The sequence below is a fragment of the Ursus arctos genome, unplaced genomic scaffold, assembly GCF_023065955.2.
Source record: "Ursus arctos isolate Adak ecotype North America unplaced genomic scaffold, UrsArc2.0 scaffold_10, whole genome shotgun sequence".
NCBI classification, from domain to species: Eukaryota; Metazoa; Chordata; class Mammalia; order Carnivora; family Ursidae; genus Ursus; species Ursus arctos.
Genome location: NW_026622764.1, coordinates 53,201,472 through 53,226,857, shown reverse-complemented (window position 1 = coordinate 53,226,857; position 25,386 = coordinate 53,201,472). Strand labels below are relative to the sequence as shown.

General features: G+C 41.6%; 1 protein-coding gene across 2 annotated transcripts in view; it reads right to left on the bottom strand.

Annotated features, from left to right (window-relative positions):
* The window catches only part of GTF2F2 (general transcription factor IIF subunit 2), a 141,340-nt gene extending 126,489 nt beyond the window's left edge, over window positions 1–14,851 (bottom strand). For both annotated transcript variants that reach the window (XR_007188949.2, XM_026493303.4), the window contains exons 1-2: window positions 14,618–14,851; window positions 2,740–2,813 (exon numbers count right to left, since the gene is read on the bottom strand). Coding sequence is in view for 1 of the 2 variants with exons in the window: in XM_026493303.4 (XP_026349088.1) it covers window positions 2,740–2,813; window positions 14,618–14,683 (140 nt within the window). In the remaining variant the exon portion in view is untranslated. The remainder of the gene's footprint in view (window positions 1–2,739; window positions 2,814–14,617) is intronic.
* Between the last annotated feature and the right edge of the window lie 10,535 nt (window positions 14,852–25,386).

Sequence of the window (25,386 nt, the reverse complement as noted above, 5' to 3'; positions counted from 1 at the left end):
CCAGGAGACCTACTATGGAACAAGCTGTTTTTAAGCATTTCCATAGCAATCTTAGGGTACTAATTATTATGAATCTGTTATTATTAAAAGGCTCTAGATCTGTAAGACAAGACTGATCATGTATCATGTTAGGTAGAAAATCTGCTAGATCTTTTATCTAACATAAAAAATACATGCACACCCGACAACATTAAATGCAAACAGCTTATTGTCACGATCAGGACACTCTAGAGAGTGAAAGAAGGGACACTAGGAATCGCTGCACAGGGAAACACATAAACTGGGACTGTCCAGGCAAACCTGGGGGCATGGCCACCCAATATTAGATGCAACTGTGTAAACCACCTGCTTTAAATAAGGAAGAAAAAGAGCTTGACACTTTCTATCCAGCAAAGGGTAATAAAGTAAACCTGTGGTACCCCCGCCGCTGCTTTTTTAGCATGCTGTCTTTATTCTACTTCAGGGATCACGGACTTGCAGAGGTTTCCCTGAACCTCGGCTTTTACGCGATTTCCCATACTAGTCCCTTCTTCCCCACACCAAAAAAAAAAAAAAAAAAAGATGTTACAGTCCTCAACCAGGTATTTTCTTCACACAGAGGTTTTGAGGAATGCGATATTCACGGCAGAAAAAGGACAACATTTGAGTTTACAAAGCATTTTAATAAACCCTAAGCTATTTCCTTTGTCACATAAATACTTTATGGGTTGGTAAGGCATTATTACCCACATTTTACAAACAAGAAAGCTATGGCTTAGAGAGATAAGGCCAAACAACTTTCAAGAGCCACTTAGGACTAGAACCCAGGTCTGGAGCTCTGGTCTAGTTATTACATAAAACCACATGGTTCACCACTTAAATGCATTTTTCCTGTAGTCTGCCTTTCTTCAGTGACACACACTGCTGAGATTTTTATCTTGATAGCGGCTCCCATTTTCAGTAAAGCCAATTATTAGAAATTCTGAAGTCCACCACAGAAAAAGTAGGTAATTATTGGCATTACAAAGGATTCCATGTTGAAAAAGAAAAAAGATCACAGATTTCAACTGAAAGTATACAAAGTGTGGGTTCCTTTTTTCTTTCAATAAAAGACAACTCGCAAAAAAAGCGATTTATCCTCAACTTGGCAGAAATAGGTTCATTTCATAAAGTTAAATATACAAATAAATGACAACCATTTCCAAATTATCTCACTGGATTCAAAACAAGCAACTTTAGGAATAAGGAATCTAAATTCAGAAGATGAAGTGACCTGTATAAAGTCTCACTGATAGCAAGTAACAGGGCTGGAATGGAAACATACTGGAGTTTTCTTACCATTCAAAGGCCTGAATTCAAATCTGGTTCTGCAATTAAACATGTAGTCATTTCTTGAGAAAATAAGATATTACTCATCCCTATCTAACTTTAGAACTTTGGATATAAAAGCATGCCTGTTTCCAATCAATATCTTATTAAAACAAAATGAAGAGTTAAAAGATATGTCAGAACAAAGGTAAGTAAGGAAAGAACAAAAAAGAACTAGAAAGAAAACCCTGGGGTCAAATAACATGTAGAAACTGAGAAGATGAGAAGGAGCCAGCAACAGATTGAGAAGGAACAGTTCATGAGGTTAGATAATCAAGAGAGTGGGGTCCCAGAAGTGAAATGAAAAAAAGGATTTGAGGATAGGAATGATCAATAGGTCCAATTCTGTTGAAGGACAATCAGGAAGGCTGGTAGATGACTCAGATTTAGGAATGTGCATGTGCTAGAATGCAAAAAAGGACTCCAAATCCTTTGCAGTGACTCCCACCAAGAGTGGTGTCTATTGCATCCCACTAGAATCTGGGTTTGGCTATATGAGTTGCATCCTCAGTAGGACGTTGGCAACCATGATGCAAACACTTTCACCATCACGTGAATGAGTACGTTGGAGATGAAACACACATGGCCACTGCCCCAGCTGACAGCAAGCCAACTACTATACACATGAGTGAGGCCACTCTAGCCAGGAAGACCAGCCAGGTCAGCCCCAAACAGAACTGCCCCACAGAAAAATAAGGAAATAAAATGGTTTTTGTTCTAAGCCACTAAATTTTGATTTGTTATGAAGCAAAAGCTAACTGATGAAGAGGAAGACAGTGATGACAAACTAGAGCTATTTCAGTGGAGGAGCGCGTATAAAAATCTGATTAGAGTTGGGTTAAGAATGGACAGAGTGGAATACAAGGCTTCTGGCTGACATCAACTGAGCTTTAGAGGCTTCCCTTTCTAACAAGACCATTTCTTCAACCAGGAAAACTACACGATTACACTACTTACCAGGTGTTCCCTAGACATTTCCAATGCCTCTACAGATAGACATGGTGGCACAATGGCAAAATCTTTCTACTGAAGCACTTAATGGGGTGCATCCAGTTATGCCCAACCCCAGCATACCTCCTCAGAAGATGTGGAGACGATGGAGGGACGAGGGAATGACATACTCTGCTGCTTCACTGCCAATAAGTTTTGCCAATAAATCTGACTTTACACCTATCACTACAGAGGGTGTGTGTGTGTGCATGCACAGGTATCCATACACATATGCACAAATACATGTATGCACACATCTTGACAAGTCTTAATACGCTCATTACTTCTCTTTTTCCAGGTACATTCTCTATCTGAAAAAGAACTGTTATTACATTTTGAAACGCCTATAAAAATTTCAAAAAACAGCTTTTTAAGATGTAAAAAAATATAGAAATAACTTACTTGGCAATCCGCAGTTTCCCAACCTCACCTCTTCCAGGGGCTTTAGCCCATTGCTGTGACAAATATTTAGGAACCTAAAAAAAAAATAAAACAAAACACTAGTAAGACTATGTTTTAGATACTAACAAACTTCTTAAACATGAAATTATATACTGCTTCTATTTTATTTTCTGCCTATAGTAACTGATCATTAATTATTATGCTCCCATAATACATTTTGCACTAGAAGAGATACTAAGAAATCATTTTAAATTTCACAGAGCTTAAAGTCAATCAAGCTGGTGACACAATACTAACACTAGTCAAATATCTTAACAAAACAGTGTTAACTCATGTTCCCAAATAAGTCCAATGAAAGTTCAGACATGAGAAAGGCTACCAGAAAAGGTTTTTCAGAGGACTATAATACTCTAACATATTATTTAGAGATACCACAAAATTTAAGATGATTTCAAAAGTCAAGTTCTATTGTAAGATAATAACTCTGACCAATGATAAAAGATCTGAAATAAATGACTAAATATCATAGCTAACTTTTATATAATACTACTTTCCTGACATTGTTATAAGCAGTTTCCATATATTTACCCCATTAATCCTCACATCTCTATGAGGTAGGTACTGTTAATTACCCTCATTTTACAGATTATGAATCTGCGATATTCAGGAATTATATAATTTGGCCAAAATCATATAATTTGTAAATGATGGAGCCCGGATTCAAACCCAGGCAGTCTGGGTAACTAGATATATACAATCAGAAGGGTTCTAATTCCCGAAAAGGTTAAGAGAATATATTCTGAGAATCACTACTATTTCTTCTAAGAGGCAGTTTGAACTGTGGAATCAGCAAACACCTTCACGGCTAGCCTACTGTGAGGAATGAGATACCACAAATAAAGCATGAAGCATAATACCTCACATAAGGCAAGCACTCAATGAGTGTCAGGTGTCACTACTATTTCCCCCAGCAATCTTGGAATAGTAACATGAACATGAGTGTAGAACAGAGTCAGAGCTTCCAAAGTGGGAAGAAAAAAAAAAATTCTATTTACCAAGATTTCATTTGCAAAAAAAACCACTTGATTACCTAAAAAATGGCAATGCTTTGTTTAGATATAGCAAAAATTCAGGAATAAAAGGTTTAAAAAAAATTCTAATGGCATTTCTTCAATTACATGTGCATACTATACACCAAAATTATTGAACACTAGTCATATTCCCTAATAAAGCCCATAGGAGAAAGATGGGTGTCTTTTCTTCATCATATTCCAAGTTACTGGTTCAAATGAGTCCTGTACATATAAAGATGCCATAAGATTTTCTCCCAGTCAGTAACAGTATCCCTCCCATAATTTGTATTTTAAGCAATCACACTAACCACTAACTTCCTGGCTGTCTCCTCAGTATTTCAACCCCGACAGTTTTTCCATCCCTTCAAATCACTGACTCCAACACCTCTGCACGTCTCCCTAGCTGTGTATGTCCTGTCTTCAGTCAATCATTCCCTTGCCCCTACCTCCTTGATCATGCTGGCCTGGCAGAACCCGATTAAAGCCAATTTCTACTGCTACTTAATTAATTAGTTTGATTTGATTGTGTTACTTCTCCACACTATACCTGAGCAGCTGGAGAAAAATTCACAGTGATGTCTAACTAGTCTCACTTGAAATATACGGCTACTTACATCAAGTAAGCCCTTCAAGATGCTTGGCAATTGAACTCCATCTCCCTCGTCAATCCGCTCTCCCGCTACAGCTGAGTCACAAGTTCTCTTCACTTCTCAAGCCAACAGCACCTCTCCCTCCCTTCTCCTTCTGTGCTGATAACCTCACTTCTCTCCCAACTAGGGAAAGAGGATCAAAAGAGAACCTCTACAGCTACCATGCAGCCACAGCTGAGGCCTTTAACTCTGACTTCCTCTCTAAAAACAACAGATGAACAATGGTCAATCCCTCCACTTGTGCACTGAATTTCTTCCCCTGTAATGAAGGACATCTTTCCTTCAATTCTACCATTTTTCTCCTCTCTCCTCTTCTCTAATCATTCCCCCATCAGAATGATGACCATGATGATGACCGCTAACACTAGAGTGCTTCCTACATGTGGCAGGAACACTCTTAAGATGGACCCAATGATCCTCACCTCCTGATATTCACACCCTTGTGTAATTGCCTCTCCTTGAGTGAGAAGGGGATCTGTGACTTGCTTCTCATCAATACAACATGGCAAAGGTGATGGGATGTTACTCCCCTTCCCCTTTGGCTAGGATTCTTTTATTTATTTTTACTTTTTGGCTACAAAATTAGTCCATGTCTTTTCTTTTTAAGTGGGTTCCACCCCCAACATAAGGCTTGAACTCATGACCCTGAGATCAAGAGTCACATGCTCTACCAACTGAGCCAGGCAGGCACCCCTTTTTTTTTTTTTTAAGTTTTTATTTTCATTACCCAGTGCTCATCACAAGTGCACTCCTTAATCCCCATCACCTATTTCACCCATCCCCCCATTCACCTTCCCTCTGGTAACCATCAGTTTGTTCTTTGTAGTTAAGAGTATTTCTTGGTTTCTCTCTCTTCCCCCACCTTTGCTCACCTGTTTTGTTTTTTAAATTTCACATATGACTGATATCATATGGTATTTGTCTTTCTCTGACTGACTTATTTCACTTGGCATAACACTCTCTAGATCCATCCGTGTCATTGCAAATGGCAAGACTTCGTTCTTTTTTATGGCTGAATAATATTCCACTGTGTGTGTGTGTGTGTGTGTGTGTGTGTGTGTGTACACATACCACATCTTCTTTATCCATTCAACAATCAATGGACACGTGGGCTGTCTCCATATCTTAGCTATTACAGATAATGCTACTATAAACATAGGGGTGCATATATCCCTCTGAATTAGCATTTTTGCATTGTTTGGGTAAATACCCAGTAGTGTGATTGCTGGATCCTAGGGTAGTTCTATTTTTAACTTTTTGAGGAACCTCCATGCTGTTTTTCACAGTGGCTGCACTGGTTTGCATTCCCACCAACAGTGCAAACATGTTACTTCTGTGATTAGGTTACATAAGATGGTGACTTCTATCTTGCTTCTCTAGTTTTTTCAGTCTGTACACTGTCCATGCTGGCGAGGCCCAGGTGGCAAGAATCTAAGGACAGGCTCAGGTCAGCAGGCAGATAGGAAACCTAGGCCCTAGGTCCAATAACCCAGAGGAACTGAGTTCTGCCAACCACACATGCTTGGAAACAATCTTTCCCTAGTCACAACTTCAGATGAGAATTCAGCCCTGGCTGACACCTTGACTGTAACCTGTGAGAGACTCTGAAGCAGGGGACCCAATTAAGCCACGCCAGGGCTCCTGATCCATAGAAACCATGAAATAATAAATGTATGTTGTTTTAAGCTTCTAAGTCCGTGGTAATATAGCAACAGATAACTAATACATTAAGTGCAAGCACTCTTCTAAATGTTTTAAATATATTAACCACTTAATCTTCACACAATCCTGTTATTTCCTCCATTTTGTAAATGAAGCTGAGGCACAGGGAAATTAGCAAATTTGCTCAAGCTCACATACCTAGTCAGAGCAGAGTCTATAATTCTTTCCACACACTGTCCCATTTTTCCACCTCTCTTTTCAGCAAAGCTTTTTGAAAGAGTTGTCCTGGCTGGCTGACTACAGTTCCTCCTCTGCCATTTTGTTTCACTCTAGATAGGACTTCCTCTCTACCACTCCACGGAAAGTGATGACCCTAGTTACCAAATATCTCCACGTCTCCAAGTCAGTGTATATTCCTCATCTTTCACACTTATCAACAATATTTGAGAACTGTTTCCTCCTTCTTCAAACACTTTCTTCACTTGACTTCAAGGCACCACAATCTCTCTTGATTTTCCTCATACTTCTCTGGACTCTCCTTTTTGGTCCCCACACATCTAGATTCTCATCTTCCCAGCCTCTCACCTGTAGAGGGCTCTGGTTTCAGTCCTCAGGCCTCTTCTCTTCTCTACCTGCACTCAATCTTATGTAATCTCATCCAGTCTTGTGACTTTAAATACCATCTGTATAATAACAACTCCCAAATTTAGAGCAAGTCCAGGCCCTCCCCTCAAGTTCCAACTTACATATCCAATTGCCTACTCAAGCTCTCCATCTGAATATTCAGTGGACATTTCAAACTTCAAATACCCATACCAGAACTCTAATTTCTCCCTCATAACCTGCTCCTCCTGCAATTTTCTATCTCTCAGTAAAAGTCAACTCCATTCTTCCAGGTACTCAGTCCGAAAGTTTGTGCAGTTAACCCTGAATAGCTACTTTTATCTCAATTCCACATCCAACCAACTCATATATCCTGTGAGCAACATCTCCAAATTATATCAGGACTCAAGCCCCTTTTCACCAATTCCAGGGTTACCATCCTAGTCCAAGACACCATCATCCTTTGTATAATTGTAATAGCCTCCAGATCCTAAATTCCACTCTTGTCCACGTCTAGTTTATTCTCAATACAGCAGCCAGAGTCATCATCCTAAAACATAAGTCAAGGGGCGCCTCGGTGGCGCAGTCGTTAAGCGTCTGCCTTCGGCTCAGGGCATGATCCCAGCGGTCTGGGATCAAGCCCTACATCAGGCTCCTCCGCTAGGAGCCTGCTTCTTCCTCTCACACTCCCCCTGTTGTGTTCCCTCTCTCACTGGCTGTCTCTCTGTCAAATAAATAAATAAAATCTTTAAAAAAAAAAAAAATAAGTCAAATACTACTATTCTGCTCAAAGCCTTTCAATTTATTTAATAGACATCTACATGGTGCTTTCTACAAGCCAGGTACATTTCTAATCACTTTACAAATGTTACTTCACTTAATTCTCATAACAATTCTATTATCCCAGGGGTTTTTTTTAGATTTTATTTATTTATTTGAGAGATAGAGTGAGAGGGAGAGAGAATCTGAAACAGACTCCACACTGTGCACAGAGTCCGATGCAGGGCTGGATCCCACAACCGAGAGATCATGACCTGAGCCAAAACCAAGAGCCAGACGCTCAACTGACTGAGCCACACAGGCTCTATTATTATCCCATTTTTGCAGATAAAAAAAAATGAAACCAAAAAGTGATTTGCCTAAGGTCTCACAATTACTAGTGATGAAGCCAGGATTCTAACCTAGGCAGTCTAGCTCCATAATCACCATGCCAGGTTGCTGCTCTAGGGCTACTCCCTCCCCATGTCACTCAGAGTAAAAATCCTATCATATCTTACATGTTTCAGCCCCCTGCTAGCCTATGGCCTCATCTCCTACTACTTTCTCTCACTCACTTGACTCTAACCATACTGATCTGTGCACATTCCCAGCACCTCATATCTAAGGGCCTTTAAATTGCTGTTCCTTCTGTCTGGAATACTTCCCCCCCAGATATCTGGAGGGCATGCCCCCATAATATCTTCTGGGTCTCTGATCACAGACCACCTTATCAGTGAGGCCCTTCTCCCACCCTATTTAAAACAGCATCCCCAGCTACTTACTATACATTCCACCTTATTCATTTTTTTTTTCAGAGCACTTATCACGGGCTATATATGTGTTCATTTACTGTCTCTTCTCCTTCCCCATTGGAATGTAATCTGCAGGAGGGAGATATTTTGTCTGTTTTGTTTTCTGCCATATCCCTAGCATCTAGAATAGCCTGGCACATAGCAGGAGCAGTTATTTTAATGACTAGATACTGAAGAAACATTAGCTAAAGTTAATGTAATAATAATGACAACATTATTGGGACATATCTAGGATAAAGAATTTAATTTTAATAAACCTCACTGCATTCTCAGAGAGAAACCTTATTTCAGAGATCTACCTTAAAATACGGGGGAAGGAAGAAAATGCCAATAGTGAAGAGCACTATTTTCTAGTCTGCCTCCGTCCACTTATTGCTGGTTCCTGGAGATGCTATTAAGATAAAGGAGAGACAAGAATATTTTGGAGCACTGGAACTCTTGAAGAGACCACACTTCCTCACTACATTAACCAAGTCACAAGAGTCTCTGATCAAACTGCTGGAGACTACAATTTTAGCTACCAAACAACCAGAAGTTCTAAGTGAAGTCTATATCATACACTAAAACAAAATTAAGAATCAAATTCATTACAATAAATTGTACATAATACAAGCAATTGACAACTTACAAAAAAGATTATGCTCCAGAAGTTAATTGATAAAAATAAGTTTGTAACTCATACTGCATTATCATCATTATAATAAAATCATAAGTTTCCAGGGAAGCCTACCAGCTTATTTAATTCAAAAGTTTGCCAAAATGCTATACTCTTTCAATGAAAAACTGAATACATTGAGAATAGTATGTCAATCATACACTTATAACTCTCTACACCAAGTGCTTATGGAAATGAGCTTCCCAGAAGTTTCAGCCCATTAGTGTTAAGTCTGAAAAAAGGGAGGGAGATGAGGAAGAAAAACTAATAGCATACATGGTCCCAAGCCTCCAAAATACTACTTTGAATGGCTGATATTTTTAACTAAAACATTTTCTTTTATTTTTTAATAAAATTGTATATATTTAAGGTATACAAAATGATGACCTGATATACATAGTGAAATGGTTACTACAGTCAAGCTAATTAACATATCATCTCCTCACATAATTACCTTTTTTTTATAAGAACACCTGAATTCTACTCTCTTAGTAAATTTTCCCAAAACACTCATGTCAACATGTCACTTGTGAGATATGTGTTGTTTCCGCCGTCTCCACATTCATGAAAGAAAATCAGATGGAGACAAGATAATAGGTACAACAGGGGATGTTTTTGGCGATTTCTGAAGACAGTAACAGAAAATGACTCACTTAAGCATTACTTCCTCAGGGAAGCCTCCCTTGACCCCCTAGACTAGGTCAAGTTTATTATCCACACTCACAAAACAGTATTCCTGGCTTCACTGTCCACACAGATAAGTCTGTAACTGCTTTCATTAGGACTAATATTTGATGAATGCCTGTCTCCTGCAGTAACTATAAATCCTAGTTCACAAAGCATGGGCCATGTCTGTTTCTGCTCACCATAACATACTCAGAGCCTGGCACAATGACTGGCAATCACTGAAAGCCTGTGGGATGAATCAACCCACGTACCCATTCGCTCATGGCAGGTAGAGCAGTGAAGTCAACCATGACTTTGAAGCCAAGGTGCAAAGGTGGTATGTATAGATATTATTCCCCTGAGCTTCTTTGCCAACTTTGCTTCAGCAAATATTTAGTTCCCCAACTACTAGTCTCCAAACCCTGTCTCTCCGAGAATACAAGCAAATTAAGGGTACTGTAATGGACACTGTGATGTGATACCCATTTCTCCCTTTAGGGCTGAAGGCCTTATTTTCCCAGCTGCTGGGAGTGTGGCCACAAAGAGCCCTTAGCGGTTAGCCCCTCTTCGGCATTGCCTTCACTGAGGAGAGGTGATGTGGGGGCTTCATTTCTTTCTTTTTTCCTTCCTCTGGCCACATGCAATGGTTGGTCAACATACGGTATACCTCACCCCAAATCAGGACACCTGGAAGACTCCCTGTGGAATCACCTTCAGCTTTCCTTGAGACTGCATCACACCCTCTATCCAATCCCGTTTGTCTTCTTCCTTCCACAGGTAATGATCCCAAGAGCACTCCCTGGTAAACCTAATCATCTCAGAATCAGCTTTCCAAGAAGCCCAATCTGCAACAGACAGCTTTTACTCCCAAGTTTTCTTGAAGATCACCACATGGAACAAAATCCAAGGTCACAAAAATGAAGTCCCCAGGGACACCTGGGTGGCTCAGCTGGTTAAGTATCTGCCTTTGGCTCACGTCATGATCTCAGGGTCCTGGGGTTGAGTCCCACACTGGGCTCCCTGCTCAGCAGGGAGTCTGCTTCTCCCTCTCCCTCTGCCCCTCCCTCTCACTTGTGCTTTCTCTCTCTCAGGAAGGAAGGGAGGGAGGGAGGGAGGGAGGGAAAGAAATGAAGTCCCCACATCACCTCTATTCCCCAGGGAGACAACTCATGAAAGAGATCTAAGTTGGAAAAAAGACATTTCCTATTCTTGGCATGAGCTGTGTAGCCAAACAGACCTAAATTTAAAACACTGTTCCATACTTGGGTAAAATAACCTCCCTAAGCCTCAATTTCATCAACTGAAAAATACAGATATTCAGTATCTACTTCATAAGTTTGCTTTGTATATATATATTTGGTACATATAAAAGCTAAGTTCCCTTTTCTGCCTGTCTCCTGTCCTGATCCTCTTCTCCAACAAACATTAGTCAAAATGCCTAAAAGAGGAAGGCTGACTGGGTTAAAAACAACTTTTTGCTGGCTAGAAAGCTGATGATTAGACCTACCGCAGCCCTTCTCAATACCTCCACTTGCTTTTTCCCAAAAAAGAGGTAGTATTTGTTACAATTCAGGCCTCAGTATGATATTCATTACTTACAAAAATCCCACCACTACTAATAACCTTGCTAACATTATCTCCTCTTCCCTATCATGTATGTACCTTACCCCCCAGCCAACCAACTAGACATGATTTTAACGAAAGTCTAAATATTGGAAGTCAAACTACAGAACTATGCTAAAATATTTTCAAACATTCTACAATTTTTAAGCCACGCTTTGGTATAAGGTGTGTAGTAATAGTGTGACCGGCTGGCAGAGACTGAGCCATAGAACAAGGTAATGCAAACTACAAGGACTAGCTCCCCGACAAGATAAAAACTGTGACTTTATGTTTTAGCAGATGACATCTATCATACAGTTAAATCCAATCATGTCTACTACCTATCAAAATTTGTTTAGATCATCAATCTCTTGTAGATTTAAGATATTCAAACCCCAGAAATGGCATTTCATTAAGCCAGAACAGTACAGGTACTGGATATTCTGGGACACAATCTTCTATATTTGCTTTTTTCTGAACACACTCTAGTTCTCCCCAGCCCTGCTGGGAAGTTTTTTTCCTAACTAATCAACTCCATACCCTCTTCTTAAATGTCACCTTCTCCATGAAGTCTTCCCCGTTTCAGCCAGAAAAACAACTATTTTCCTGCTCAAAACACTCAAAGATCTTACATGTATATTATACCTTACTGTATTTCTCCTGTTTTATACCTTTCTAGTGATGGAATTAATATGTGCAATATGGCCCATAAACTTTGAGATACTCTAAGAAGAAATTTACACATTTTGCAGCAAATGATCCTCAAAGAACAGAACTCGAAGTATTATTTATAATGAGAAATATGGGGGGTTTTTGGAGGTCTCCTTTTTAAATTTTTTTTTAAGATTTATTTATTTGACAGAGAGAAAGCACAAGCAGGGGGAGCAGCAGGCAGAGGGAGAAGCAGGCTCCCCGCTGACCAAGGAACCAGATGTGGGGCTCGACCCTGGGATCATGACCTGAGCGGAAGGCGGATGCTTGACTGAGCCACCCAGGTGCTCCCACAATGAGAAATATGAACATATAGAGTAAAGATGTGAAATCAGGTAATTCTGTTCACAAATTCTGACTGGATAAGAAGGAAGACACACTTTCTAATATGTTATATTTTAATATCATGCAAAGAAAGCCGAAAATGAACCTATTACAATTTGATGTCGTCCTATAATTTATTCCTATAATTCAGAGATGAAAATCCAAGTATACTCAAGTATGGGCATGAAAATCACACTAGATACAAACCAGTGCAAATGAAACAAGTTCAAGTTATCTGACAGCTATGCAAATCAAACCCCATTGTCCTTGGGTCTCCTTTATTAGAGCAGAAACAAAAAGTTGTCAAATAAAAAAAGAACAGGAGTGGACTTTAGGGCACAAAGTATTTGCTAGCAATTTTCGTCATCTTTCAGAGATAAATTTATCAAAGAACGAGAACTGGCAAGAAAGTTCTTTCCCACCCTGGAAAGATCTATCTGCAAGCCTGGTGGGTTTTTTGTTTTTTTGATACTTAAGATTAGAAAAGAAGATACACTGTACGCCAAGCTGGTAAGAAAAAACAGTGACACTGTAAACAGTAAGTAGTCTACTTACCTTTACACAACAAGAACAAATCATTAGCTTGAGTTCTTTTTAAAGAGATAAAATGTATTCAAATACCCACACTAGAGAACACTAAAATTTTTTAACTTCATTTTAGATTATATTCCTGCACATTCTCATTTAAGTCAGTCAACAAATCCCAACAACTTTTACTGAAAAAGTTTCCCTAACTCCCCAGACTTCATTATCACATTTCTATGATGCTGAGATAATTTTCTAATTTTGATTCCGGTTATTGTCCTCTCAAGCTTTTTTTTTTTTCCCCATTGAATTATTTGCATCCTTGCCTTACTCAAAACCCTCCAACAGGTTCCTCACTTCCTGCAGGCTGAAGTTAAGACATCTCCATTTCACAATATGATAATATGAGTATATGGTCCCAAACTTTTTTTTTTTACACAAACCTTCTGCTCTGAGGCATAATAATCTCCTTTGTTTTCCAGGACACACCATGTTAATATGCATTTTCAGTCTTGCATTTCTGTTCCACTCTCCATAATATACTATGCTAATGCCTCTGTCAACCCATCCAATTGTGTAAGGCAAACAATATTCACTGAGCATTGATTGTGCTCCAGGAATTAATGTATCATCTCAAGTTCTACCATTTTTTCAAGCTCTTTCAATCTGCAAGGGAGATCTTAATGATTTCCTCCATTTGGCATGCAGTAGAGAAATGCCCTAGGAGAAATTTACCCCAGCCTTTTAGGACATAATACTGACATAGGTGTGAGAAGTCATATGAGTGCCAGAGTGTAAGACTGGGGTTGAAAATAATAAATAAGAGGTGATTCATTCATTCATTCATTCCATATCTGTTGAGCAATTACCATGTGTCAAACACAATTCTGGTTGGGACAGGCAAGGAACCCATTCTCACAGAATGTGTGTGAGTGCACCCACACTAGAGAGAAGGAGGTAACCAACACTGAATACATGAACATACAATCACTTTAGACTGTGACCAGTGCTTTGAAAAATATAATACAGGTTTAACATGCTAGCAATTGATCATAAGGGAGTTTTAGAGAGGTGGACAGGAAGTGCCCCCTCAGATTTAACTGATGAGAATTCAACCATGTGATAAAAGTTTTAAAAAAATTAAAAAACCAAAGGTCCTAGTTCAAAGACTGCCATATTCACATTTTGAACATAAATATGTCTTATGAAACTCCCCAGGAGACAACACTCCTCGATATGAAAAAGTAAAGCACAAATACTGTGCTCACTCAGGGCTAATCAAGATTGCTGCCTTTACAAAAAAAACACTCTAAAAGAACACTCCAGTTCAATGGCCTCTCCTTCCGTGAGTTCAGAGCTCTCTCAGCTCTCCTGAGAACTCCAATAAGGGCCATCAACCTAAAAGAACACGTTAAGGGTACACAGTGACCCGTTCTACTTTCTGACCGAGAAAATTGTACAGGAAGCAGACACTCAACTTCCTTACACAGACTCACGATTAAAAACACTTTCACCAAAAGTAGATAAATTCTTCAGTCTGCGTTAAAATACACCACTCGAGTCGGAGAACACCAGCACAAGACCCCAGAAAAACCACACGGTGGGGAAAGGAATCCGTTCCAGGGAGGTTCGGACTCTTAATTGTCTCAATTAAAGAGTCCCTCAACTAATTGCCTCACCTGCAAACTAGTTTGCACGACTCCTGCCTCTGAAGCTATGTATAGCTCTAACGAGATAGCCGTAGAGAACTTTAAAAGTCTCATGGAATGGGACAGTCTCAAGTCAGTTCAACTACTTAAACTAGGAGGAGCGCAAGCGAGAGCCGCACGAACATACCTTGACTAGCCATACACCGGTGTTCTGTTTGGCGCCGGTCAGATCGAGTTCCCCACGCTCGGCCATGGGTCTGTTGCCAGTGGAGGCGAGTGGGCCAGAGCAGCGGCCCCGGACCTGGGGGCCTGCGGAGCAAACAACTGGAGAACAGGGTACGCCGCGGCCAGAGGCAGGCTATGAAGAAACCGCGTCCACCCGCCAAGATACAGGGAATCCCCGGAAAGAGAAACACGCCGCCGGGAGGCGGGAATTGCGCCTGCGCGGTGCGACCGTCAGTACGGCGCGCCGGTGCGGACAAACCTCCTAGTTAGGCACTTTCTTGAGTGGGCGTGGCTATTGAGTCTGGTTGCGTCTGAGTGATTAACACACAGGGTAGGATGAAACAAAATGTCCACAACACATTTAAAGACCAGGTCAGCATTAAGTGAAGAAAGACAGCGTCAAGACAGAAAAATGGGGTTCAAAGAGACAAAAGCTGTCAGTATGTGTCCAACCCTGGCCAAGGAGAGAAACAATTTTTGAGGACAGGGTGGGAATAATAAAAAGAGTAAGTGAATTAGCGCACGTGGGCGCTAGAATCGGACAGTGTAGCCCTGAGAATGCTGAAAACATGCTGTTTGTAGACCCGAAAAAAAAAAGGCGGGGAGTGTCTCAGGTGAAAGTCTATCCTCACACGCCTTTCAGACTCCAAAACGCAGTCCATATAATTAGATCAACGACAAACTTTAGACCTGTAAGACAAACCTGATTCCAACTCCCTGGCTTTAAACAGTTTCCTCTCTGTCTTCTTGCACCTAGCATAAAATTCAATCTTCTCTTCGAAGGCCCTCAATTTGATCCCTGCCACTCAATCACACATCGAACCACACCCAACCGTCGGACCTCCCCGAACACATCAGGATCTTCCTCAATTATTTCGCACCCTCTGCACAATGGATGCCCTCTACTCATAGACAGATGCCCTATTCCCCCCTTACCCCTCCTTCTCACCCCTGTCCTCTGATTGGCAAACTCCTACGTGGGTTTCAAGACTTACAGAAATGTCACTTCCTAGGAAACCTTTTATTAAATTCCCCAGAGGAAGCTGGTTTTTCTTCACATCACAGTGTGATACTTATCACCCTGCACTACTATATACATGTTTACATGCTGCCTTTGCTTTCTAGACTATGAGCTCCTCCTAGGTGGAAAGAGTGTTTTATTCATTTTGTATCCACAACAGCTAGCACAGTACTTGACACATTGTCAGATTTCAACAGGCTTTAGCTGAATGAACATTTGCTGAAAGAGAAACAAATAGTAAACTATGTAAGAATGGCAAGTGCTGTATTGAATCAAACATCAGAGCCATGCACATAATTGAGGAAATTCCATGTCTGTGCAGCATAGAGCCAGGAAAAGTTGTCAGGTTTCCATGGTCAGCTGAGAACACTAATAGGAAAGATGGGAGACCAGGCATGGGTTGAAAAGGAAGGTTACATTCTTGCGTCAAAGCTTACAAAAAGGCCTTAAAACAAATAAAGGGTGAAAAGAGCTGCTTTGAGCTTTGATCCAACAGAAGGAATACATTGAAATATGAGACCATGAGAAAAGGGAATTAATGTAGCTTGGAGCACCCTAGTAATGGACTTTAAAGGATTAAGACCTTTGATCTATGGGTCATGGGAAGACCTAAAATGAGTGTGTGTGTGTGTGTGTGTGTGTGTGTGTGTGTGTGTAGGGAATAAGGGAGAACAAATGGGTAAAGAAGAAATGGCTAGAGAAGAAAGAGAAAAGTGCAAGATTTTAAAGTGATTACATAGGGTGGGGTGCCTGGCTGGCTCAATCAGAAGAGTATGTGACTCTTGATCACCTGAATCTTGAAGTCCTGAGATCAAGCCCCATTTTGGGCATAACGCTTACTAAATACATGCATACATACACATGTACGTACATACATAGGGAAGAAGAAAAAACTATTTAGCACCCCATCCTCACGTAGTGTTGAACAAAGAACAAATTTTCATCTGTCCTTTCCAAATTCCCAGCTTGAGGAGGAATGCTTATGAGCTGTGAGAGAAAAGGACGAGGGAGGGCTCTGCTGTTGCTAGGTGGAGTGGGGAGACCACCAGGCCCTGAGGCCTTCGCCCAACCTGTCTCCGGGATGTTGCGGGAGGTTCTTAGTCTCCCCACAAAAAAGAAATCAAGGACAGACCAGACACAGTAGTTGAGAGGTGCAGGTGAAGAGTTTATGAAAGTGAGAGAACATTCTCGAGATGTGAGAGTGGTCAAGCTCAAGGGAGAGTTGTGTGCCCTGGGGTTTGGGTCTCTATCATTTATTGACGGTTGCTAACAAGGGGATGGATAATTTATTATCTGGGGACTGGATTTCTTTGGGAGCAAGGTTTCACCTTTCTCCCTTACTTGGCCAGGGTCTCTGGCCTTTATCTTGGGCCTGTCTGCTTTGATCCAGCTTCTTGTTGCTTTATTTTAGAGTGCTGTCAGGACAGATATCTGATTTTCCTGTTAGCTGACCCTGACTCTCCCTTTGCTGGCCCCCAGCTAATGGAGGATAGTCAGCAGAACGGCAGGCAGGAGCAAGGGGCTCCTGCCCTAAGAGAAAACTACCCTTACAAGGAAAAAGACCCCATCCTGTTATTCTACACCACCCTGAAAGGAGCCCTCCACCCTCTCCCACACAAACAACTATCTGATAGGTAAATGAGGGCATGGACAAAAACCTGATTGGGTGACAGGTGTGTGGAGGGTTCATCAGATAAAACAGCCCACCAACAGTCTCATTAAAATCCCCTAGATTTAAACACCAAGACGGCAAACCTCTCTGGTCCCCTTCCTCTTTGGGAGCTTTGTGCTATCGCCCAATAAACTCTGCTTCACTGCCCGCCACACTTCCTCTGGTCTATCTCTTCATCCTCTGAAGTGGCATGACCAAAAACCGTGGGCACTAAAGGAAAAGAAATCCTGAAACACAGCCATCCTGTTAGAACCTAACTGACTGCCAAACTAACACCGTGAACCAGAGTCACAGATTTACTCTGGAGACCAACAAAGTATTGGGTATCACAGACAGATTTTCACCTTCCTGAGGGCCCATTATGTGCCAGACAGCAATAATTTTGGCCTGATCCAACTTTGTGTTCCTTCCACCATGATCCCACACCCTTTTTTTTTTTTTTTAAGATTTTATTTATTTATTTGACAGAGATAGAGACAGCCAGCGAGAGAGGGAACACAAGCAGGGGGAGTGGGAGAGGAAGAAGCAGGCTCATAACGGAGGAGCCTGATGTGGGACTCGATCCCAGAACGCCAGGATCACGCCCTGAGCCGAAGGCAGACGCTTAACCGCTGTGCCACCCAGGCGCCCCTTGATCCCACACCCTTAATATCCATCCTCAAACACACATGTTCCCTGGATTTCCACTTGTGTAAATTATAAAACTGGGGCACCTAGGCGGCTCAGTCAGTTAAGTGTCTGCCTTCAGCTCAGGTCATGATCCCAGGGTCCTGGGATTGAGTCCCGCATCAGGCTCCCTGCTCAGTGGGGAGTCGGCTTCTCCCTCTCCCTCTGCCTCTGCCCCTCCCCCCCACTTATGCTCTCTCTCTCAAATAAATAAAATCTTTTTTAAAAAAAATATAAAACTTAAGTAATTCTTTGAAGTATAGTGCACTTCTGGGTCATACTTTGTACCTCATCCTTGGGACCTGATGGAACTTGAGTTCTAGTTATAGGTCTAGGAGCAAAGAGATGGTGAATGGTGAGTCCTGAGGAGAATTAGCATTTTCAGGCAAGACAACTGCCTTATGGGAAGCTATTACAATGTCTTTCTTTTTTTTTTTTTAATTTTTTTTATTATATTATGTTAGTCACCATACAGTACATCCCTGGTTTCTGATGTAAAGTTCAATGATTCATTAGTTGCGTATAACACCCAGTGCACCATGCAATATGTGCCCTCCTTACTACCCATCACCAGTCTATCCCATTCCCCCACCCCTCTCCCCTACAATGTCTTTCTTAATCTTCTCAGGGGAGATTAGGGGATGTAGAGGACACTGCCACTGGAGGTGAGGAAGCTGCTTCTACGTGGGGGTGGGAAGGCCACTTCCACTGGCAAAGAAGATTCATCAGAATTTAGGGCTTCAGGGGCGCCTGGGTGTCCCAGATGGTTAAGCATCCGTCTTTGGCTTGGGTCATGATCCCAGAGTCCTAGGATCAAGCCCCAAGTCGGGCTCCTTGCTTAGCAGTGAGCCTGCTTCTCCCTCTCCCTTTGCCCCTCCCCCCGACTCGTGTGCATGCACGCGCTCTCTCTATCTCAAATAAATAAAATAGAAAGAATTTAGGGCTTCAATGTTCCCAGCTTCATCTTCATCTGGGTCTTTTCACACATCCCCATTCCAAAGACACAGGATCCCATTCTTTCTCAATCAATGCCCTCACTTAAATACAACCTTTGAGGCTGGGAGTTCAACCTGTGTGGTAATTCAGGGAATCCCCAAAGGAGCAACTGTGTTTGATTTTTAGCCCCCTCAGCCCTGCAGCTACAGGAGATAAAGGTCTTTATCTTCATCTTCTTTATCTTTTATCTTTTTAGCTTTCTGGTCCTGTAGGCAGGCTTGAACTGGGAGTTCAAATCCCTGAGCTTGTCCTTTTCTTTCACCACTTTGTCCAGCAACATTAGGAGAACATATATATTATATTTATATTGGCAGGCTGGAGACCAGGAGAGCCGATGGTACACTTCCACTCTGAGGCCCAAGGCCTGAGAGGCAGAACTAATGGTGTAAGTTCCAGTCTGAGTCTAATGTCCCAGCTTGAAGACTGACAGAGAAAGGGAATTCTCCCCTACTGAACATTTTTTTTTTTTAATTTAGGCCTTCAATGGATTGGATTAGGCCCAGCCACACCAGAGGACAATCTATTTTATCAAATGTTAATCCATTCATTAACACCCTGACACACACCCAGAATAATGTTTGACCAAATATCTAGGCAACCAGAGGCTCAATCAAGTTGACAGATAAAACTGATCATCAGAGATACAGGGTTCAGTGCCCAAAAAGATTACTTCAAAGTTCTTTGCTCTCCCAGATGATTGACTAGTCAAGTTCTTATTAAATCTTTTACAGCACAAATGCAAGCCAAGGAGGGAGGGCTCAAGAACTCACTGCTGGCTGAAATTTTTCCCAAGAAGTCAGTAGGGAATTCCGCCGGGCCTTGTAAATTCAGAACACCACAATTCTATCATGTAGCCACTATAGTATAATCAACACTGTCATTAGAAGAGATGCTGCAAGTGAGTTGAGAGAATTTGAATATTATCAGTAGCTGAGTCTTGTAACCAAACTAACCTGAGTTCCTTGGTGAGTTACAGGTAGAGACCACACCAGGTAGAATTGTCACACAAAGTAATCTTTACTTGCAGCAAATACTGAGATCACGGGGAATAATTTCCAAACCTGTGACTCCCTGAGCAGGGGTGAACAGGTTCTATTTATTTAGGGTTTGGGATGAATATTCAGAAAGGGGAGCTTTGTCATTGCATGTAAAGGCGGGAATAAGTTTGCGCAGGCGTACTTGGAAAACATGCCTCTGCTGCAGGCATCCTGTGTTACGTCAGCGAGGTTTGTGCTCCTCCTTGGGTGGAGACTTGTTGAACATTATAATGAGGCAGAGGTAACTGTGGGGCTTTGGACATGCTCTGAGAGCGGTATACTGGGTGGGGTCTTGGCTGATTTTCTCAGGTAAGGAATGCAGGGTCTTGCTTACTTTTGAAACAACACTGGGAGTTTTACCATTGATTGTCTCTGATACGGTTAGCCTATTTCCTGGTTCGGTAGAGACTGCTCATCTTTTCATTTCTTTTGTTCCCTTAAAAATCCTTAACTACCGAAGTTTTGCATTTCTTTGTAATCTGACACGTCCTGGGAAGTTCTGCAAGAAGGGTGCTAAGGCAAGTAGAGCCTTAGGGCATAGACCACAGAAACTAGCTGGGGACCCGAAATGACTTCTCTTGTGTCACGAAAGCTACGTCTCAAGTCTCTTTTTCTGGGGACCCTACCTCTTCCTGCTTGTATTGCAGATATTGTCCCTGGCCATACCGCATGGGCCCAGTGTTTTTCCAGGCCAGAGGTTCTATTTGTTCATACTCAAAAACATTCTAGCAAGGCAAAGAACACCACCATAGAACTCTTCTTCATACACTAGACTTACTATGTATTGGTTATTTTTTTTTAAGATTTTATTTTCTTTAAGTAATCTCTATACCCAACATGAAGCTCAAACTCACTGAGATCAAGAGTTGTATGCTCTACTGACTGAGCCAGCCAGGTGCCCCTAACACCCCATCTCTAAATCCTCCCTGCGCTCCCCTTTACCTCGTCAGTTCTCTCTTCCACAGAATACCCATCTTCCCTGGGAGATTCCTTGTTTCCCCAGTTATGCACAATCAAAAAGAAATACCCCCTGAAACAGTTTCCATATTGTTGAACGTGAGCTTTGGAGTCAAACATATTTTCAAGTCATAGCTCTGCTGCCTACTCACCTACTTACTTTATCATCTCTACACCGATTTCCTGGCTTATAAAATGGGGTAATTATACCTACCTCATGCAGTTCTTATACGACTAAATGAGAAAACAAACCAAAAGGAGTTAACACTATAACGTGAAAATTAGTTGGTAACTTCATTAATTATATCGTCAAATAATTGAAAGGAAGCACAAAAAGGATTTAGCATACCCGCGGTGTGCTAGTAATGTTTCACAACTGGCTTCTGCTAACCCCCGGGAAAAGCCCTGGTTTGTTGTGTTTGCCTGATTTGCAGCGTAGAGGTGGATGAAATGCATAGCAGCATGCTCCTCTACGGTATTCACCATACGGATCCAGGAGATGTAAACACGAGCAAGAGCACAGACGACAGTAAAATCATTGGGAAGTGATGCGTTTGGGGGTTTTATTAGCTTAGTGTTTAATGTATTCAATCGTTAAGTGCTCTGGAAAAAGGTAGTGGCCTCTGCAAACCCTAAAAGGAGAAGGACCTGTATGTTTGTGTCTGTGGAACAGAGAGGATGCCCATGAGCAGGGCTCAGTAGCTGAGCGGGGAGGCAGTTGGAGAGGGAATGAGGGGAGCAGGCAATGCAAGACCCTGGAAGTCTTGTTCAGATCGAATATAAACTTGCAGAAAAGTTTGTTTGTTTATTGTTAAAGATTTTATTTATTTATCTGAGAAAAAGAGAGAGAGAGCAGGGGAGGGGTAGAAAGGGAGGGAGAGAGAATCTTGAGCAGATTCCATGGTGAGCATGGAGCCCAACAAGGGGACTGATCTCATGACCCTGAGATCATGTCCTGAGCCGAAACCAAGATTCGGAAGCTTAACCAACTGAGCCACCCAGACACCCCAAACTTGCAGAAAAATTGGAAGCTTGAATACAAAATAATCAGATTTACATTTTCTAAGGTGTATTATTTTTTAAAAATAATCTCTTTCCCCATCATGGGGCTCAAACTCACGACCTAGAGATCAAGAGTCACATGCTCTTCCGACTGAGCCAACCAGGCACCCCTCAGATTTACATGTTTAAAAACATTCCTCTAACTGCTATGGGAAAAAAATGGATTGGAAGGGACGAGAATGGAAACCAGGAGACTAGCTCAGACATTATTGCACTAATCCAAGCAGAAGAGGACAGTGGTTTGGATTAGGAAGGTGGCGGCGGAGATGAAGAGAAGCAGATGAATAAGGACACATACTGATAGATTCAAGAGGTAGAACCGACGGGGTTTTGGGATTCCTTGCTGTGTAGCAGAATGGGACCATTGGACAAGTGATAACTCAGTAACAGGAAACAAAACACATGCAAGCGCCCACAGAGTATTGTTCCCTCTGGGAGTTCAGACAAGACTCTGGATGTATTTTGCCTGGCAGATGACATAATTCAGTTGAATTGCTTGTGTTAAGTGCCTTGTGTATGAGGTAACGTATGGCTGCCATGGCCTCCGAGAAGCCCTCATTCTCAGTAAGTCAATTTAATTGTCCATTAGGGATTACTCTGGGAATAAAGTATTAAATAAAGCATGAGAAAATTTAACTTGTTATTGCTCTAATGAAATCCAATTTGTTTTCAGATAGGTTTACCAAAACTTTTGGATCATACTTTATATATTCAATAAAGTTATGGTTAAGAAATAGCATTGAAATAGTTGGTCAAAGTACCCAGATAAAAACCACAAATAACAGTAAGTCCTAAAATACCATATTAAACAGATGGACCCTCACTAGTGTTCAGATTTCAAAGCCAGAGAAGCCACATGTACTGAATATCAATGAGGAATTATGTCCACATTCCTGCTAAGAGCAAAATCTAGGGATTTCCATATTGATGCATCAGACTTCCTACCCCAATACACTTATCATTATGGGCAGGGTAGTTTTCATAGGTCGGGTTAGGTGACAATTTTAGCTAAAGCAAGCCCATGCCTCCCCCATCAATGGGTAGAGTGGAGACAAGTTCAGTTTACGGCTCCTTTCTGTAAGGAGAGCTCTTGTTTTCCAATGTAACTTTTACTTCTCTCCCATGTAAACAGCTGAGTTGACTCTGTTCCATGAAGTAGCTGGGGGCCAATGGTTCTTCCATCTTACTATTTCACCATCTCTGGGGTGTTGCCCTTCTCTACATGGTGGACCACAATGTCTGCATGTTCCAACCAACAGGAAAAGGGAAAGGGGAAAAAGATTATACATCATTTTGGCCAGAGCTTAAAAATGCTTTTTCTCATAGCAACATTATTCACAATAGCCAAAAGGTGGAAGCAACACAAGCGTCCATGGGAGGAAGAAAGGATAAACAAACACATGCAAATACACACACACACACACTGGAATATTATTCAGCCTTAAAAAAAGGAAGGAAATTCTGTCACATGCTATAACATGGATGAGCCTTGAGGACATTATGCTAAGCAAGATAAGCCAGTCACAAAAGGACAAATATGTACAATTCCACTTATATGAGGTACTTAGAGTAGTCAACTTCATAAAACATGGTAGGAAAAAAGGTAAAATGGCGGTTGCCGGGAGTAAAAGGAGGAAGGAATGAGGAGTTACTATTTAATGATACAGAGTATCTATTTTGCAAGGTGAAAGGATCCAGGAGATGGATGATGACAGTTCAACAATAATGTGAATGAATTTAAGGTCACTGAATTGTACACCTGAAAATGGTTAAAAATGGTAAATTTTGTGTTATATGTATTTTACTGCAATTTTTAAAAAAGATTTTATTTGTTTATTTGTCAGAGAGAGAGCGGGCACGCGCCCTACGGAGGAGCCGCAGGCAAAGGGAGAAGCAGGCTCCATGCTGAGCAAGGAGCCTGATGAGGGACTGGATCCCAGGACCCTGGCTGGGGTCATGACCTGAGCTAAAGGCAGACACTTAACCAACTGAGCCACCCAGGCATCACTTTACAACAAATTTTTAAAAAGATTTTATTTATTTATTTATTTGCCAGAGAGAGAGAGTGAGCTCAAGCAGGGGGAGCGACAGACAGGCAGAGGGAGAAGCAGGCAGAGAGAGAAGCAAGCTCCCCACCAAGCAGGGAGCACACGCAGGACTCCCTCCCTGGACCCTGGGATCATGACCTGAGCTGAAAGCAGATGCTTAACTGACTGAGCCACCCAGGCGTCCCTTTACTGCAATTCTGAAAAACACTTAGAAAACACATTTTTTTAAAAAATCTTAAAAAATAAAAAATTTTTATAGTCTAGATTGGGATCCAAGGATCATGCATTGTGATTGGTTGAGATGTCCTTTAGCTTGCATTTTCTCTCTCATTGTTATTTAAAAAACAAAACACTAGGCGTGCCTGGCTATCGCAGGCTAAAGAGCACTCTTGATCTCAGGGTCATGAGTTCAAGCCCCATGTTGGTGTAGAGATTACTAAGAAAATGAACTTTAAAAGAAAATCTTCTAAAAACTAGATTAGATTTCCTGTACGCGTTTCTCCATTCTGTATTTTGTTGATTGTATCCTCAGGGTGTCATTTATGATATTTCTCCTTCCCTTTGATTTCCTACAAATCGGTAGTTAGCTCTTGAAGCATAATCAGACCCTGGGTCTATTTTGGTGAGGGTGAAGACTCTCTCCTTCATATGGGCTCTTGGGCACTTCCAGCATGAGATGTATCATGCCCAGTTTTCTTTCTTTTTGTGATGTCGGCAGCCATTAATGATTATTCATAGACGCAGCATTTCATTAGGGATCACAAAGCTGTTATATTCAAAGTCTATCATTTGTTCTTTGGAAAAAATTTCCCAGCATCATTCCCATGAGATGAAAGATAAAAACTTGATTCTGGCACAGACCCGAGTGAAGGCCAGTGAGTGAGGTTTTCATCATGTGAAGGCTGGGTCATAGGCCAATGACTACTTGGATTAAAAAGTATATCCAGGGGCACCTGGGTGGCTCAGTCGGTTAAGTGTCTGCCTTCAGCTCAGGTCATGGATCCCAGGGTCCTGGAATCCCAGGGTCCTGGAATTGAGCCCCACAGCTGGCTCCCTGCTCAGTGGGGAGTCTGCTTCTGCCTCTCCCTCTGCCTGCCTCTCCCCCTGCTTGTGCTCTCTCTCTCTCTCTCTCTCTGTGTCAAATAAATAAATACAATAATAAAAAAAGTATACCCTGAACAGTGGAAGAGTACCTCAGGGAGAGCAGCTTGCAATCCACCTGCAATACTCTGGTTTCCAGGCTCATATCCTCTTTGTCCCTCAAGCCCAAAG